Source organism: Oncorhynchus mykiss, chromosome 2 (assembly GCF_057628025.1).
Source record: "Oncorhynchus mykiss isolate SJ-2025 chromosome 2, ASM5762802v1, whole genome shotgun sequence".
In the NCBI taxonomy this organism is placed as follows: Eukaryota; Metazoa; Chordata; class Actinopteri; order Salmoniformes; family Salmonidae; genus Oncorhynchus; species Oncorhynchus mykiss.
The window spans coordinates 84,932,441-84,950,760 of record NC_143023.1 but is presented as its reverse complement, the minus strand read 5'-3'; the positions used below and the strand labels follow the sequence as shown (position 1 = coordinate 84,950,760).

At 41.4% G+C, this 18,320-nt stretch overlaps 3 protein-coding genes across 7 annotated transcripts in view; 2 read left to right on the top strand and 1 right to left on the bottom strand.

Annotated features, from left to right (window-relative positions):
- LOC110498041 (EF-hand calcium-binding domain-containing protein 4B) overlaps positions 1 to 11,382 on the top strand; it is a 47,326-nt gene extending 35,944 nt beyond the window's left edge. For both annotated transcript variants that reach the window (XM_021574603.3, XM_021574594.3), the window contains exons 15-18: positions 2,105 to 2,219; positions 4,289 to 4,390; positions 6,245 to 6,321; positions 6,756 to 11,382. In XM_021574603.3, coding sequence (XP_021430278.3) covers positions 2,105 to 2,219; positions 4,289 to 4,390; positions 6,245 to 6,321; positions 6,756 to 6,843 — 382 coding nt within the window. In that variant the 3' untranslated portion in view covers positions 6,844 to 11,382. The remainder of the gene's footprint in view (positions 1 to 2,104; positions 2,220 to 4,288; positions 4,391 to 6,244; positions 6,322 to 6,755) is intronic.
- Positions 11,383 to 11,435: 53 nt separating this feature from the next.
- Positions 11,436 to 18,320, bottom strand: part of LOC110498034 (protein arginine N-methyltransferase 8-B) — a 42,253-nt gene continuing 35,368 nt past the window's right edge. For 2 of the 3 annotated variants that reach the window (XM_090210611.1, XM_090210605.1), the window contains 2 exons: positions 17,786 to 17,907; positions 11,779 to 13,726 (listed from right to left, as the gene is read on the bottom strand). In XM_090210611.1, the coding sequence (XP_090066737.1) occupies positions 13,643 to 13,726; positions 17,786 to 17,907 (206 nt within the window). In that variant the 3' untranslated portion in view covers positions 11,779 to 13,642. Of the gene's footprint in view, positions 13,727 to 17,785; positions 17,908 to 18,320 lie in introns of all 3 variants that reach the window. The other variant, XM_090210603.1, reaches the window with a different exon arrangement.
- The window catches only part of LOC110498022 (tetraspanin-9), a 430,712-nt gene continuing 427,675 nt past the window's right edge, over positions 15,284 to 18,320 (top strand). The window contains exons 1-2 of one of the 2 annotated variants that reach the window (XM_090210591.1): positions 15,339 to 15,420; positions 15,789 to 15,850. The gene's annotated coding sequence lies outside the window, so the exon portion shown is untranslated. Of the gene's footprint in view, positions 15,421 to 15,788; positions 15,851 to 18,320 lie in introns of both variants that reach the window. The other variant, XM_090210589.1, reaches the window with a different exon arrangement.

Here is an 18,320-nt window from a genome sequence, read left to right as displayed (position 1 = left end):
GCATTGAGGATTGTACCACATCAGACACCGGCTTCATTAATATGTGCATTAACGACATTGACGAACCATCAAACAGGCAAAACGTCAATACAGGACTAAGATCAAATCTTGCTACATCAGCGCTGACGCTCGTCGGATGTGGCAGGGCTGGCAAACTATCATGGATTACAAAGGGAAACCCAGCTACGAGCTGCCCAGTGACGCAAGCCTACCAGATGAGCTGAATGTCTTCTATGCTCACTTCGAGGCAAGCAACACTGATCCATGCATAAGAGCACCAGCCATTCCAGATGACTGTGTGATCACGCTCTCCGTAGCCGATGTGAGTAAGACCTTTAAACAGGTTAACATTCACTAGGCCGCAGGGCCAGATGGATTACTCAGAGTATGCTCTGAGCAGCTGGCAAGTGTGTTCACTGACACTTTCAACATCTCCCTGACTCAGTCTGTAATACCTACATGTTTCAAGCAGACCACCATAGTCCCTGTGCCCCAGAACGCCAAAGTAACCTGTCTAAATGACTTATGCACCGTGGCACTCACATCTGTAGCCATGAAATGATGTGAAAGGCTGGTCATGGCTCACATCAACACCATCATCTTGACACCCTGGACCCACTCCAATTCGCATACTGCCCTAACAAATCCTCTGATTACGAAGTCTCAATTGCACTCCACACTGCCCTATCCCATCTGGACAAGTGGAATACCTATGTAAGAATGCATTCCATTGAATACAGCTCAGCCTTCAACACCATAGTACCCTCCAAGCTCATCATGAAGCTCAGGGCCCTGGTTCTGAACTCTGCCCTGTGCACTGGGTTCTGGACTTCCTGACAGACCAACCCTAGGTGGTGAGGTTAGGCAACAACACATCCGCCATGCAGACCCTCAACACGTGCTTATTCCCCTCCTGTACTCCCTGTTCACCCACAACTGTGTGGCCGCGCACAACTCCAACACCATCATTAAGTTTGCAGACGACACAACGGTGGTAGGCCTGATCACCGATGACGAAGAGACAGCCTATAGGGAGGAGGTCAGAGACCTGGCAGTGTGGTGCCATGACAACAACCTGTCCCTCAACTTCAGCAAGACAAAGGAGCTAATCGTGGACTACAGGAAACGGAGGGCCGAGCACACCCGCATTCAAATCGATGGGGCTGTAGTGGAGTGGGTTAAGATCTTCATGTTCCTTGGTGTCCATTAAGGATCTCTTCTGGTCCACACACACCAACACAGTCGTGAAGAGGGCACAACAATGCCTCTTCCCCCTTGGGAGGCTGAAAAGATTTGGCATGGGCCATCAGCTGCACCATTGAGAGCATCTTGATTGGCTGCATCACTGCTTGGAATGGCAACTGCTTGACATCTGACCACAAGGCATTACAGAGGGTAGTGCATACTGACCAGTACATCACTGGGCTGAGCTCCCTGCCTAATGATCAATTAGCCTTTTAAAAGGATCAACTTGGATTAGCTAACGCAACGTGCCATTGGAACACAGGAGTGATGGTTGCTGATAATGGGCCTCTGTACCCCATGTAGATATTCCATGAGCAAAATCAGCCGTTTTCAGCTACAATAGTCATTTACAACATTAACAATGTCTACACTGTATTTCTGATCAATTCAATGTTATTTTAATGGACCAAAAATGTGCTTTTCTTTCAAAAACAAGGACATTTCTAAGTGACCCCAAACTTTTGAACGGTAGTTTACATATCTACCTAAATTACCTCGTACCGCTGCACATAGACTCGATATTGGTACTGGGGCATCAGATAACCTAGCGGTTAAGAACGTTGGGCCAGTAACCGAAAGGTCGCTTGTTCGAATCCCTTAGCCGACTAGGTGAAAAATCTGTCTGTGTCCTTATTGCTCCTGTAAGTCACTCTGGATAAGAGTGTCTGCTAAATGACTACAATATCCTTGTACCTCGTGTATATAGCTAAGTTATCGTTACTCTTTGTGTATTTACTTTTATTTCTCTATTTTCTTTCTGTCTGCATTGTTGGGAAGGGCCCGTTAGTAAGAATTTCACTCTTAGTCTAGACCTGTTGTTTAAGAAGCATATGACGAATACTATTTGATTTGATTTCAGGTATCGCAGCATCACCAAGCAGTTCTTCCGCAGGGCTGACGGTGTGGTAGTCATATATGACATTACTGCTGAGCAGAGTTTTACCGCGGTGAGGCAGTGGCTGACCAGTGTACAGGTAGGAAGTGCCCAAACACTTTACTGCTCACCTCTGACATACAGTGGCAAGAAAAAGTATGTGAACCCTTTGGAATTACCTGGATTTCTGCATAAATTGGTCATCAAATTTGATCGGAACTTCATCTAAGTCACAACAATAGACAAACATAGTGTGCTTAAACAAATAACACACAAATTGTATTTTTCTTGTCTGTATTGAATACAGCATTTAAACAGTGTAGGTGTCACGACTTCCGCCGAATTCGGCTCCTCTCCTTGTTCGGGCGGCGTTCAGCATTCGACTTCACCGGCTTTCTAGCCATCGCCGCTCCATTCTTCAATTATCTATTGGTTTTGTCTTGTTCCATTCACACCTGGTTTGCATTCCCCAATCACACTACATGTATTTATTCCTCTGTTCCCCCTCATGTCTTTGTGTCTAATTATTTTGTGTTATGTGTTGTACGCACTAGGCTAAGCGTTTGTTCTTTTCCGTGTGTTTTTGCGAAGCTTATTTTGTATTGCTATACATTTATGTTGTGTGACATTTGTGTGCGCTATACACTTTGCCTTGTTGGCTGGAGGAGGTTTTTGACACAGCCGCGTCCGTCTGTATATCTCTACTGCCGTAATAAAGTGTACGTCTATTCACAATTCTCTGCTCTCCTGCACCTGACTTCACCACAAGTACGCACACGCCTGACAGAAAGTTGGAAAAAGTATGTGAACCCCTAGGCTAATGACTTCTCCAAAAGATAATTGGAGTCAGGAGTCAGCTAACCTGGAGTCCAATCAATGAGACGAGATTGGAGATGTTGGTTAGAGCTGCCTTGCCCTATAAAAAACTCTCACAACATTTGAGTTTGATATTCACAAGAACCATTGCCTAATGTGAACCATGCCTCGAACAAAAACATACTAACATCTCTGTTGACGAAGCTACGATACGTAAAACACTAAACAAGTTTGCAAAAGTGCACCTGTATGTTCCACAGCGCTACTGGCAAAATATTCTGTGGACGGGTGAAACTACAGTTGAGTTGTTTGGAAGGAATACACAATACTATGTGTGGAGGAAAAAAGGCACAGCACACCAACATCAAAACCTCATCCCAACTGTAAAGTATGGTGGATAGAGCATCATGGTTTGGGGCTGCCTCAGCAAGACAGTTTGCTATCATCGACGGAAAAATTAATTCCGAAGTTTATCATTTTGCAGGAGAATGTTAGGCTCTGTCCACCAATTGAAGCTCAACAGAAATTGGTTCTGCAACAGGACAACGACCCAAACCACACAAATAAAACAGAATGGCTTCAACAGAAGAAAATACGCATTCTGGAGTGGCCCAGTCAGAGTCCTGACCTCAACCCGAATGAGATGCTGTGGCATGACCTCAAGAGAGCAGTTCACACCAGACATCCCAAGAATATTGCTGAACTGAAACAGTTTTGTAAAGAGGAATGGTTCAAAATTCCTCCTGACCGTTGTGCTGGTCTGATCCGCAACTACAGAAAACAGTTGGTTGAGGTTATTGCTGCCAAAGGAGGGTCAACCAGTTATTAAATCCAAGGGTTCACATACTTTTTCCACCCTGCACTGTGAATGTTTACACGGTGTGTTCGATAAAGACATGAAAATGTATTGTTTGTGTGTAATTAGTTTAAGCAGACTGTGTTTGTCTATTGTTGTGACCTAGATGAAGATCAGATCAAATTTTATGACCAATTAATGCAGAAATCCAGGTATTTCCAAAGGGTTCACATACTTTTTCTTGCCACTGTAGCTCATAGAAATGTAGATCGCACTGAGGGCCTCCTCCTGCTCAATAGCACATTCACTGTATGCCTACATAACATTGATATACAATACCAGATCAAATGCGCCACTTATTGTAGTTCATACTGGATATCTGTAGAGGCACGATACATGTTACCATTCAATATCGTTATGCATTCGGTGACACAGTTCAGAGTACATCATGTCCACTATACTGATAAAGCCAGCTTTGTCATGTACTACCTGAGAGAGAAGGAGATCTAGCCCTAATGTAATGCCTCTGTGTCCATCATCTCTGTCTCTCTTCACAGGAGGGGGCTGGCGAGGACATTCCCATCATGCTGCTGGGGAACAAAATGGACAAGGGGAGTGAGCGGAAGGTTCAGACGAGAATGGGCGAAAAATTAGCCAAGGTCTGTCTATCAGCCATTCCCTGGGCGTTGGTAATGGTCCAGTCTTCAACCCACAGGCTTCACAGTGCCCACAGATCTTCTCACTGAATAAGTAAAAGCAAAAAATGTAGGCTTTTTAACAAGACGTATGTGGTCTTATTAATATGGCCCAGGATTTATTTTCTACTTCCTACATTCTTCTTTCATACAGTGCCTTGCGAAAGTATTCGGCCCCCTTGAACTTTGCGACCTTTGCCACATTTCAGGCTTCAAACATAAAGATATAAAACATAAAGATATATCAGTTTTGCACATCGAGAGACTGACATTTTTTCCCATTCCTCCTTGCAAAACAGCTCGAGCTCAGTGAGGTTGGATGGAGAGCATTTGTGAACAGCAGTTTTCAGTTCTTTCCACAGATTCTCGATTGGATTCAGGTCTGGACTTTGACTTGGCCATTCTATCACCTGGATATGTTTATTTTTGAACCATTCCATTGTAGATTTTGCTTTATGTTTTGGATCATTGTCTTGTTGGAAGACAAATCTCAGTCCCAGTCAGGTCTTTTGCAGACTCCATCAGGTTTTCTTCCAGAATGGTCCTGTATTTGGCTCCATCCATCTTACCATCAATTTTAACCATCTTCCCTGTCCCTGCTGAAGAAAAGCAGGCCCAAACCATGATGCTGCCACCACCATGTTTGACAGTGGGGATGGTGTGTTCATGGTGATGAGCTGTGTTGCTTTTACGCCAAACATAACATTTTGCATTGTTGCCAAAAAGTTCAATTTTGGTTTCATCTGACCAGAGCACCTTCTTCCACATGTTTGGTGTGTCTCCCAGGTGGCTTGTGGCAAACTTTAAACGACACTTTTTATGGATATCTTTAAGAAATGGCTTTCTTCTTGCCAGTCTTCCATAAACGCCAGATTTGTGCAATATACGACTGATTGTTGTCCTATGGACAGAGTCTCCCACCTCAGCTGTAGATCTCTGCAGTTCATCCAGAGTGATCATGGGCCTCTTGGCTGCATCTCTGATCAGTCTTCTCCTTGTATGAGCTGAAAGTTTAGAGGGACGGCCAGGTCTTGGTAGATTTGCAGTGGTCTGATACTCCTTCCATTTCAATATTATCGCTTGCACAGTGCTCCTTGGGATGTTTAAAGCTTGGGAAATCTTTTTGTATCCAAATCCGGCTTTAAACTTCTTCACAACAGTATCTCGGACCTGCCTGGTGTGTTCCTTGTTCTTCATGATGCTCTCTGCGCTTTTAACGGACCTCTGAGACTATCACAGTGCAGGTGCATTTATACAGAGACTTGATTACACACAGGTGGATTGTATTTATCATCATTAGTCATTTAGGTCAACATTGGATCATTCAGAGATCCTCACTGAACTTCTGGAGAGAGTTTGCTGCACTGAAAGTAAAGGGGCTGAATAATTTTGCACGCCCAATTTTTCAGTTTTTGATTCGTTAAAAAAGTTGAAATATCCAATAAATGTTATTCCACTTCATGATTGTGTCCCACTTGTTGTTGATTCTTCACAAAAAAATACAGTTTTATATCTTTATGTTTGAAGCCTGAAATGTGGCAAAAGGTCGCAAAGTTCAAGGGGGCCGAATACTTTCGCAAGGCACTGTATATGTTTTCTTTTTCCTTTCTTTGGGTATGTAGTTTCTATGGTGATAGATAATTGCTAAGTGCCTCAGATCAGTCAAGAGCTGCTCTTCTTTTTCATTTTGCTCCTATGGCCATTAGTCCAGACGATGTTCACCTTAATGCTACTAAAGAGGCCTGGGTAGGAGATGGCTGTGTGGGAGAGGACTTCATGTTTGTCATCTGGTAAAGACTTATCAAATCTCCTTTGCAGGACTGCCAGTTGATTTTCTACGAGTGCAGTGCTTGCTCTGGACAAAACGTGGTAGACTCAATGGTAAATTTGGCAAGGTGAGTTGAGTACAAAAATTTAACAGGACATAATTCCTACTTATTCCACATTACTATTGTCTTAACACTATTTGTCATTTTAATTTAGGCCATTAATTAACAAGGCTATAAATGACGGGAAAACAAACTTAATACTGTCAGGCCAAAAATGTAATAACTGTCTGCTTGGACATTAAGCCAAATGTGTCACGGCAAGATTAAGAAAACAATGACCAATCTTATCATTCCTAAATACACACTTTAGACACGTAGTACATCAATTTATCCTAGAACTTCAATAATAGGATCAGAATCTTATATTGTGTGCAATTTCTTCTCTAGTCAAGTCACTGTAATAGAGGTTGTGTTCTCACTCTCAATAATAAACAATTAACCTAAAGTATATGTGTGACTGGCGCATTTCTGAGTGAAATCTCTTCTGCTGTGTCTTCTAGAATTCTGAAAGAGCAGGAGGACAGAGAGAAAGAGAAGACGATCCATCTGGTAAACAGCCCTTCACAGAATAAGAGGTCCTGCTGCTAGCAACTTAATGGCTATTAGTTACTGTCTTCACAACACCATAGTGTACTCACATGTACCTGTTCAGATGTTCACTGTACATTTTAACCTCCGGTCCTTAGGAACTCAAGGATCTATAGCACAATGCAGTTGAAGTCGGAAGTTTACATACATCGTAGCCAAATACATTTAAACTCAGTTTTTCACAATCCCTGACATTTAATCCTAGTAAAAATTCCCTGTTTTAGGTCAGTTAGGATCACCACTTTATTTTAAGAATGTGAAATGTCAGAATAATAGTAGATTGAATGATTTATTTCAGCTTTTATTTCTTTCATCACATTCCCAGTGGGTCAGAAGTTTACATGCACTCAATTAGTATTTGGTAGCATTGCCTTTACATTTTTTAACTTGGGTCAAACGTTTCGGGTAGCCTTCCACAAGCTTCCCACAATAAGTTGGGTGAATTTTGGCCCATTCCTCCTGACAGAGCTGGTGTAACTGAGTCAGGTGTGTAGGCCTCCTTGCTCGCACACGCTTTTTCAGTTCTGCCCACAAATTTTCTATGGGATTGAGGTCAGGGCTTTGTGATGGCCACTCCAATACCTTGACTTTGTTGTCCTTAAGCCATTTTGCCACAACTTTGGAAGTATGCTTGGGGTCATTGTCCATTTGGAAGACCCATTTGTGACCAAGCTTTAGCTTCCTAACTGATGTCTTGAGATGTTGCCTCAATATTTCCACATAATATTCCTGACACATGATGGCATCTATTTTGTGAAGTGCACCAGTCCCTCTTGCAGCAAAGCACCCCCACAAAATTATGCTGCCACCCCCGTGCTTCATGGTTGAGATGGTGTTCTTCGGCTTGCAAGCCTCCCCCTTTTTCCTCCAAACATAACGATGGCCAAACAATTCTATTTTTGTTTCATCAGACCAGAGGACATTTCTCCAAAAAGTATGATCTTTGTCCCCATGTGCAATTACAAATCGTAGTCTGGCTTTTTTATGGCGGTTTTGGAGCAGTGGCTTCTTCCTTGCAGAGTGGCCTTTCAGGTTATGTCGATATGGGACTCGTTTTACTGTGGATATAGAGACTTTTATACCCGTTTCCTCCAGCATCTTCACAAGGTCCTTTGCTGTTGTTCTGGGATTGATTTGCACTTTTTGGACCAAAGTACATTCATCTCTAGGAGACAGAACGTGTCTCCTTTCTGATGGGTATGATGGCTGCGTGGTCCCATGGTGTTTATACTGGCGTACTATTGTTTGTACAGATGAACGTGGTACCTTCAGGCATTTGGAAATTGTGGAGGTCTACAATTTCTTTTGAGGACTTGGCTGATTTCTTTTGATTTTCACATGATGTCAAGCAGAGGCACTGAGTTTGAAGGTTGGCCTTGAAATACATCCACAGGTACACCTCCAATTGACTCCAATGGTGTCAATTAGCCGATCAGAAGCTTCTAAAGCCATGACATCATTTTCTGGAATTATCCAAGTTGTTTAATGGCACAGTCAATGTAGTGTATTTAAACTTTTGACCCACTGGAATAGTGATACAGTGAATGATAAGTGAAATAATCTGTCTGTAAACAATTGTTTGAAAAATTACTTGTGTCATGCACAAAGTAGATGTCCTAACCGATTTGCCAAAACGATAGTTTGTTAACAAGAAATTTGTGGAGTGGTTGAAAAACTAGTTTTAATGACTCCAACCGAAGTCTATGTAAACTTCCTACTTCAATTGTACCTCTTTTGATCTGTCTCTCTCTCTAACTCTCTACACATGCAGTGTGTACACCTTTTTTCATGAGTCTGTGGCTTTTAAAACAGCTCTCTTTCAGATGTTATCTTAGCACTTCACCCAACGAAAAGAGCCAGACTATGGGCTGACACTACCATTGGTGAATAGAATTAAATAAAAAAAGACAGTATTGTACTATTAAAATATCATATACAGTGCCTTGCGAAAGTATTCGGCCCCCTTGAACTTTGCGACCTTTTGCCACATTTCAGGCTTCAAACATAAAGATATAAAACTGTATTTTTTTGTGAAGAATCAACAACAAGTGGGACACAATCATGAAGTGGAACTACATTTATTGGATATTTCAAACTTTTTTAACAAATCAAAAACTGAAAAATTGGGCGTGCAAAATTATTCAGCCCCCTTAAGTTAATACTTTGTAGCGCCACCTTTTGCTGCGATTACAGCTGTAAGTCGCTTGGGGTATGTCTCTATCAGTTTTGCACATCGAGAGACTGACATTTTTCCCCATTCCTCCTTGCAAAACAGCTCGAGCTCAGTGAGGTTGGATGGAGAGCATTTGTGAACAGCAGTTTTCAGTTCTTTCCACAGATTCTCGATTGGATTCAGGTCTGGACTTTGACTTGGCCATTCTAACACCTGGATATGTTTATTTTTGAACCATTCCATTGTAGATTTTGCTTTATGTTTTGGATCATTGTCTTGTTGGAAGACAAATCTCTGTCCCAGTCTCAGGTCTTTTGCAGACTCCATCAGGTTTTCTTCCAGAATGGTCCTGTATTTGGCTCCATCCATCTTCCCATCAATTTTAACCATCTTCCCTGTCCCTGCTGAAGAAAAGCAGGCCCAAACCATGATGCTGCCACCACCATGTTGGACAGTGGGGATGGTGTGTTCAGGGTGATGAGCTGTGTTGCTTTTATGCCAAACATAACGTTTTGCATTGTTGCCAAAAAGTTCAATTTATGGTTTCATCTGACCAGAGCACCTTCTTCCACATGTTTGGTGTGTCTCCCAGGTGGCTTGTGGCAAACTTTAAACAACACTTTTTATGGATATCTTTAAGAAATGGCTTTCTTCTTGCCACTCTTCCATAAAGGCCAGATTTGTGCAATATACGACTGATTGTTGTCCTATGGACAGAGTCTCCCACCTCAGCTGTAGATCTCTGCAGTTCATCCAGAGTGATCATGGGCCTCTTGGCTGCATCTCTGATCAGTCTTCTCCTTGTATGAGCTGAAAGTTTAGAGGGACGGCCAGGTCTTGGTAGATTTGCAGTGGTCTGATACTCCTTCCATTTCAATATTATCGCTTGCACAGTGCTCCTTGGGATGTTTAAAGCTTGGGAAATCTTTTTTTATCCAAATCCGGCTTTAAACTTCTTCACAACAGTATCTCGGACCTGCCTGGTGTGTTCCTTGTTCTTCATGATGCTCTCTGCGCTTTTGACGGACCTCTGAGACTATCACAGTGCAGTTGCATTTATACGGAGACTTGATTACACACAGGTGGATTGTATTTATCATCATTAGTCATTTAGGTCAACATTGGATCATTCAGAGATCCTCACTGAACTTCTGGAGAGAGTTTGCTGCACTGAAAGTAAAGGGGCTGAATAATTTTGCACGCCCAATTTTTCAGTTTTTGATTTGTTAAAAAAGTTTGAAATATCCAATAAATGTCGTTCCACTTCATGATTGTGTCCCACTTGTTGTTGATTCTTCACAAAAAAATACAGTTTTATATCTTTATGTTTGAAGCCTGAAATGTGGCAAAAGGTCGCAAAGTTCAAGGGGGCTGAATACTTTCGCAAGGCACTGTAGATGTATTTTCCTAATAATTACAATGTATTTTTAATTAAAATGTATTTTCAACCAGCTAAGCCAAAACCAAGTTATATCCTGTATAAAAATGAAACGGTTAAAGTAAACCTTTGTTTATGGCTGGGTTAGGTTTTGGACAATTTGTGAAATGGGGATTTTGTTCAGAACTAATTGAACATTTCCAACAGTAAAGAAGAGTTAATATTATTTGTCAGATTGACTCTATTTATCTCAGATCAATTTGGTTACTAGATTAGCCTCTCTTAAACGTAATAAGGTTTACTGTTGTATGTGGGGATGATTGTCCAGAAGTCAACTATGTGTATAGAAATGCCTTTGCAATGACAGTGGACGGTAGTAGAGCTCTGCCATACTGTACCTCTATCAAAGCGTTTGCATGCAAACTGTCACCACTATTTGGCTTTTTTATGTCATTTTATGTAATGTAAAGTGTTATTTCTATGAAGGAGTTGTCTATTGAACTGCAGTTGTTTGCTCAATCTTGCCAAGTGATATGCCTTTTCCATAACCAGATCTCTTATTAGTGTTTTTGTGGATGTGCCAAAACATCTCATAATTCCATAAAAGTTGATATAGCACCAAGTATTCTTGAACAAATTCTTGTGCTCCAGCTGGGAATTTGTTGTAAATATAACATATTGTAATGTACACCATCACTGCACTCGTACAGTATAGTCATTTAGCTTCCAATCGATACCTATGAGACAATGGAGGTGTCGTTAGTACGTGTATATTCTGGGATGTTGAGGAACACTGACAAATCGTCCTTTGGGGTCCTCCGGTGTAGAGTATCTTGTGTATTTGACAGTGTGCTATGGCCACTCTAAACTAACCAACCCGGTTGCATTTGTGCCACGTTACTGTGCCTGTGTTCTTGCACAATAATGTGAAAATGTAAATATGAACAATGTTATGGCTTCTCTGAATAATAAATGGATATTGTATATTTCAGGGATCTTGTGTGAACTTGAATTACAGATGCCACCTAGTGGACAATGTTAGTCTTTAGCTTAACTTTTATTTAACTCTTACACGACAGTTGGTCAAATGAACAATACAATGCTTGAATAGCACTATTTTTAAACTCTATAGAAAATGGAATTGCCATACAAAATGAACATAGCACAATTTCAGTAGCTGACTTGAATTAAATAGTGTTAACCACATTTTAGTACTTAGGCAGGTTACCAGGTGTAAATATTTAAATGAATGCCATGAGTGGTAAACAGGAATAACACTTATCAAGTGTTATATCTGCTGAAGGGTAAACTTTAAAGTTAGTTAGCTTAAATCACTGACTTGCTATTGCACACAATCTACTTAGTGGATACTATTTCAGTTAGATTTTCTTCACATTATTCTGCTTTTTTATTATATTTCACACGCTGTGCTATACATACACACATTGATACTGGATCAAAAGCAAAACAGGTAAGAAAGACATACTATCTGCTCACAAGAGACAGCTCTGTCAACATGAAACTACCGGTCCCTGCCCTTCTAGATCAAAACGTACAATCTGTTCCGTAAAGAGTCTGCATGAGCCAAATGTCACTCACTCATTACTAGCCACTAGTCTATTCATACATGGCATGTCACACTACGTCTTCTGAACAGTCATAAGTGTTGTGCTGATGAGCTTCATTGAGAGGCATGGAAGAGCGAGGGGACTGGAAGTGAGTCTGTATCTTGGCTGCAGATAGAACGTCTTTGGTGAGGAAGGATGGTGTAACAGTACTACACAACTGTGAGGGGAGGTCACACAGTTGGACTGGAGGACACCTCCAGTTGTTGCCTTGGCGATGACCTTAAGAGTTAGTAAGAGCACAGGTGAAGGGAAGGAGCTGCCGCCTGAGAGTCCAACTCCAGCGCTGAGCAGAGGCTGGAATGAACTGTCTGCTACTGATCTAAGGACAGGACCACTGCTGACAGTTGCTAGGCCAGGCTCTGAGGACAAGCCAGTCACTGACCCGAGATCAGCAGAGCCAGGGAAAGCATGGTAACTACAATGCCCTCAAGTTGAGAGAAGTTCAGTGAGCAGCAGCTACCGAAGTGAGGCCCCACCCACTGAATGCTTCGGCACATTCGCCACTTCTTGGTATGGCTTCAGTGTGTACACAGAATTTAAGAGACAATGGTTATTATTGAAGATCAGTGTCTGCCCAGTGGGGTAGGCCTTGTAATCAGGAGCTTTTGCAGGCATCTAGACAAGAGCCGCAGACAATGCTGATTACAACGCCGACATCACAGCTCTAACAGAAACCACAGACCACACTTTGGAGTGCAAGCTGCGCAAATGTATGAGCGCTCATACTGTTATATTGCACACCCCCAAAAAGCTACATTACATGACCTGATTGCAAACACACACTCTCATTCACATCGTTACACATACATTACGCAGCACTGAATTTTTCTTGGCCGATACATTTAATTACTGCACTACCAGATATGGTGAAGATTATTTGCAAACATGCAAAATTGGGTAATTTAAAAGTATATTTGAAGATAGAAGATACTGGCCTAGGATGTAGAATATTAAAAAGTATCATTATATGCAATATATATGCAAAGTACAGTAACTACAGTAATTGATCATAATGGGCTCCAAACACTGAAGCTCACAGAAAATATTTTCTCCAAAAAGGGGGGAAAATTAAGACATTTTAAAAAGTGCTAACTAATCCTGTGGCCTGGTTATTTTGGAAGAACAATTAACAAAATCAAGATAACATACAATATTGATAAATAATAAATAACATTCATTATGACTAGAACATTCTTGAATTCACGAGGTGTTACATTCAAAGTTGTCCTCTGAACGGTTGGCCTAACAGTTAGGACTTGCCTAGCTAAATAAAAAGGTTCAATTAAAAAAATGCAAATGAAAAAAGTGCCAGTGAGAGGTGTTGATGTGCATGTTGATATTGCTTGGAGTGCCACCCCTGTACTCTTCTCTCATCGTCACCTGATTCCTCTGATCTGGCCCATCCCACCATTTCTCTCCATCTATCTATCTGCTCTTTGATTCCTGCCTCCCACCATCTCGTCCCTCCATCCCAACCTCTCGCATTCTTCCATCCCACTCTCTCATCTCCCTCCACCCCATTCTCTCTCCTCAGTGTCTGTTGTTAAGGGGGGTGCCTCTGCCTCCCTCTGTGGGGCTGCAGGCAGCACTGCACACCGGTTCTCCCTGCTGGACACCTAGCTAACGCATCTTGTAGTCGTGGGAGATGGCTGCCTCACATAACTGTCCTTTGAAATCCAACTCAAAGGTAAAATCCAAGTCCCGCTGCAAGACAGAGAGAGAGAGAGAGAAAGAGAGAGAGAGAGAAAGAGAGAGAAACAGAGAAAGAGAGAGAGAGAGAGAGAAACAGATAAAGAGAGAGAGAGAGAGAGAGAGAGAGAAAGAGAGAGAGAGAGAGAGAGACCAAGAGAGAATTCACCAGGGGGGGAAGAGAGAAAGAGAGAAAGAGAGAACGAGAGAGAGAGAGAAAGAGAGAGAGAGAGAGACCAAGAGAGAATTCACCAGGGGGGGAAGAGAGAAATCAGAGTGAGTGTTAAATCAAACGTTTCTTATTTCAGGCCTGTCACCTGAACATGGGCTTGACAGAGTTCTCACACAGGCCATTTCTACAGATGAGGAAAGAGGGTGGATTCCAGGACTCTGTATCATCTCCTGTTTGGTCTGGGAATGATCAGTGTTTTCTCTTCTTTGACCTTTATTGCAAACATGATTAAAACAAGCTGTCTACGGTGGAGAAGTAGCAGTGGAATGGACTTTCTTTCTAGCTACATAATGTTAGAATAAGTGCTTTATCTGCCTGAAATGACTTTATTAGACTTTGTGACTTTATTTTGATAGACAAGTACAGATATTATATATATATATGACCTGTACCCATCCCTGTGGGGTAGACAAGTACATATATTATATATATGACCTGTACCCATCCCTGTGGGGTAGACAAGTACAGATATTATATATATGACCTGTACCTATCCCTGTGGGGTAGACAAGTACAGATATTACAGTGCCTTGCGAAAGTATTCGGCCCCCTTGAACTTTGCGACCTTTTGCCACATTTCAGGCTTCAAACATAAAGATATAAAACTGTATTTTTTTGTGAAGAATCAACAACAAGTGGGACACAATCATGAAGTGGAACGACATTTATTGGATATTTCAAACTTTAACAAATCAAAAACTGAAAAATTGGGCGTGCAAAATTATTCAGCCCCCTTAACCTCTTAGAGCTCTAGGGGCGCTATTTCATTTTTGGATAAAAAACGTTCCCGTTTTAAGCGCGATATTTTGTCACGAAAAGATGCTCGACTATGCATATTCTTGACAGTTTTGGAAAGAAAACACTCTGAAGTTTCAGAATCTGCAAAGATTTTGTCTGTAAGTGCCCCAGAACTCATTCTACAGGCGAAACCAAGATGATGCATCACCCAGGAATTAGCAGAATTTCTGAAGCTCTGTTTTCCATTCTCTCCTTATATGGCTGTGATTGCGCAAGGAATGAGCCTACACTTTCTGTCGTTCGCCCAAGGTCTTAGCAGCATTGTGACGTATTTGTAGGCATATCATTGGAAGATTGGCCATAAGAGACTACATTTTCCAGAGGTCCGCCCGGTGTCCTTTGTCTAAATTTGTGCGTAATCTTCAGGTGCTGGCATTTTCTCCTGGGATTCAGGAGAGAAAGCATGTGTCCAAGAACGATGTATCAATGAAGAGATATGTGAAAAACACCTTGAGGATTGATTCTAAACAACGTTTGCCATGTTTTCAGTCGATATTATGGAGTTAATTTGGAAAAAAGTTTGCGTTTTGAGGACTGAATTTATGGATTTTTTTTGGTAGCCAAATGTGATGTATAAAACGGAGCTATTTCTAATACACAAGGAATCTTTTTGGAAAAACTGAGCATCTGCTATCTAACTGAGAGTATCCTCATTGAAAACATCAGAAGTTCTTCAAAGGTAAATGATTTTATTTGAAGGCTTTTATGTTTTTGTTAATGTTGCGTGCTGGATGCTAACGCTAATGCTAACGCTAAATGCTAACGCGAAATGCTAACTCTAGCTAGCTACTTTTACACAAATGATTGTTTTCCTATGGTTGAGAAGCATATTTTGAAAATCTGAGATGACAGTGTTGTTTACAAAAGGCTAAGCTTGAGAGATGGCATATTTATTTCATTTCATTTGCGATTTTCATAAATAGTTAACGTTGTGTTATGCTAATGAGCTTGCTGATAGATTTACACAATCCTGGATACAGGGGTTTTTTCATAGCTAAACGTGACGCAGAAAACGGAGCGATTTGTCCTAAACAAATAATCTTTCAGGAAAAACTGAACATTTGCTATCTGAGAGTCTCCTCATTGAAAACATCTGAAGTTCTTCAAAGGTAAATGATTTTTTTGAATGCTTTTCTGTTTTTTTGTGTAAATGTTGCCAGCTGAATGCTAATGCTAAATGCTACGTTAGCCATCAATACTGTTACACAAATGCTTGTTTTGCAATGGTTGAGAAGCATATTTTGAAAATCTGAGATGACAGTGTTGTTAACAAAAGGCTAAGCTTGAGAGCTAGCATATTTATTTCATTTCATTTGCGATTTTCATGAATAGTTAACGTTGCGTTATGGTAATGAGCTTGAGTCTGTATTCACGAACCCGGATCCGGGATGGGGAGATCAGAAAGGTTAAGTTAATCCTTTGTAGCGCCACCTTTTGCTGCGATTACAGCTGTAAGTCGCTTGGGGTATGTCTCTATCAGTTTTGCACATCGAGAGACTGAATTTTTTTCCCATTCCTCCTTGCAAAACAGCTCGAGCTCAGTGAGGTTGGATGGAGAGCATTTGTGAACAGCAGTTTTCAGTTCTTTCCACAGATTCTCGATTGGATTCAGGTCTGGACTTTGACTTGGCCATTCTAACACCTGGAGATGTTTATTTTTGAACCATTCCATTGTAGATTTTGCTTTATGTTTTGGATCATTGTCTTGTTGGAAGACAAATCTCCGTCCCAGTCTCAGGTCTTTTGCAGACTCCATTAGGTTTTCTTCCAGAATGGTCCTGTATTTGGCTCCATCCATCTTCCCATCAATTTTAACCATCTTCCCTGTCCCTGCTGAAGAAAAGCAGGCCCAAACCATGATGCTGCCACCACCATGTTTGACAGTGGGGATGATGTGTTCAGTGTGATGAGCTGTGTTGCTTTTACGCCAAACATAACGTTTTGCATTGTTGCCAAAAAGTTCAATTTTGGTTTCATCTGACCAGAGCACCTTCTTCCAAATGTTTGGTGTGTCTCCCAGGTGGCTTGTGGCAAACTTTAAACAACACTTTTTATGGATATCTTTAAGAAACGGCTTTCTTCTTGCCACTCTTCCAATATACAACTGATTGTTGTCCTATGGACAGAGTCTCCCACCTCAGCTGTAGATCTCTGCAGTTCATCCAGAGTGATCATGGTCCTCTTGGCTGCATCTCTGATCAGTCTTCTCCTTGTATGAGCTGAAAGTTTAGAGGGACGGCCAGGTCTTGGTAGATTTGCAGTGGTCTGATACTCCTTCCATTTCAATATTATCGCTTGCACAGTGCTCCTTGGGATGTTTAAAGCTTGGGAAATCTTTTTGTATCCAAATCCGGCTTTAAACTTCTTCACAACAGTATCTCGGACCTGCCTGGTGTGTTCCTTGTTCTTCATGATGCTCTGCGCTTTTGACGGACCTCTGAGACTATCACAGTGCAGTTGCATTTATACGGAGACTTGATTACACACAGGTGGATTGTATTTATCATCATTAGTCATTTAGGTCAACATTGGATCATTCAGAGATCCTCACTGAACTTCTGGAGAGAGTTTGCTGCACTGAAAGTAAAGGGGCTGAATAATTTTGCACGCCCAATTTTTCAGTTTTTGATTTGTTAAAAAAGTTTGAAATATCCAATAAATGTCGTTCCACTTCATGATTGTGTCCCACTTGTTGTTGATTCTTCACAAAAAAATACAGTTTTATATCTTTATGTTTGAAGCCTGAAATGTAGCAAAAGGTCGCAAAGTTCAAGGGGGCCGAATACTTTCGCAAGGCACTGTATATGACCTGTACCTATCCCTGTGGGGCCTGGCTAGGGGCTAGGGCCTTTAAAAAACATTTTTGGGGACCAGAACAAACCTGGTACCTAGATGGGGGGGGGGTTCCCAGACACAGATTTAGCCTAGTCCTGGACTACAAAGCACTTTCAATGGATATTCTAGACTGTGTCCCAGAAATTACCCTTATAAGCTTAACTTCTAAATTGATGACATTTTACTGGTCATAGATTCCAGATACTCACTATGTTCCTGTCGTTGGGCTTCATGTTGATGCTGCCAATGATCTCTTCCCCTCTCCTCACAGTCAGGTAGTCCTCCAGGTAGAACACTGTCTGTTTCCAGTGTGTGTACGGAGCATCAGGGGCTGTAGGAAGACAGACAGGCAGTTAAGGCCAAATCCTAACTTCAGGTCAGTGTGCTTAAAAGGTCCAATGCAACCGTTTTTATCTTAATATCAAATCATTTCTGCATAATTGTTTTCAATTACAATGGTCAAAAATAAATAAATAGCTTATAATAGCAATAATTTTGCTAGGACTGTCTGGGAGTGGTCTGAGACAAGGACCTAATGGGAGGGATATGTACCCCGAAAAGAAGCTGCTATTGGCAAAGAGGTTTAAAGTTATCTTTGTTATTGGTCTATTAACTTATACCTGGTGATGTAGCCAGGCAGGGCAAAACTCCACCCTTGCTAAACGAGCTGAAATTCCAGGTGCTATTTTCAAACAGCTCTTACACTAAAAGGGAATTTCATAATTTTCACAATTTCACAGTATT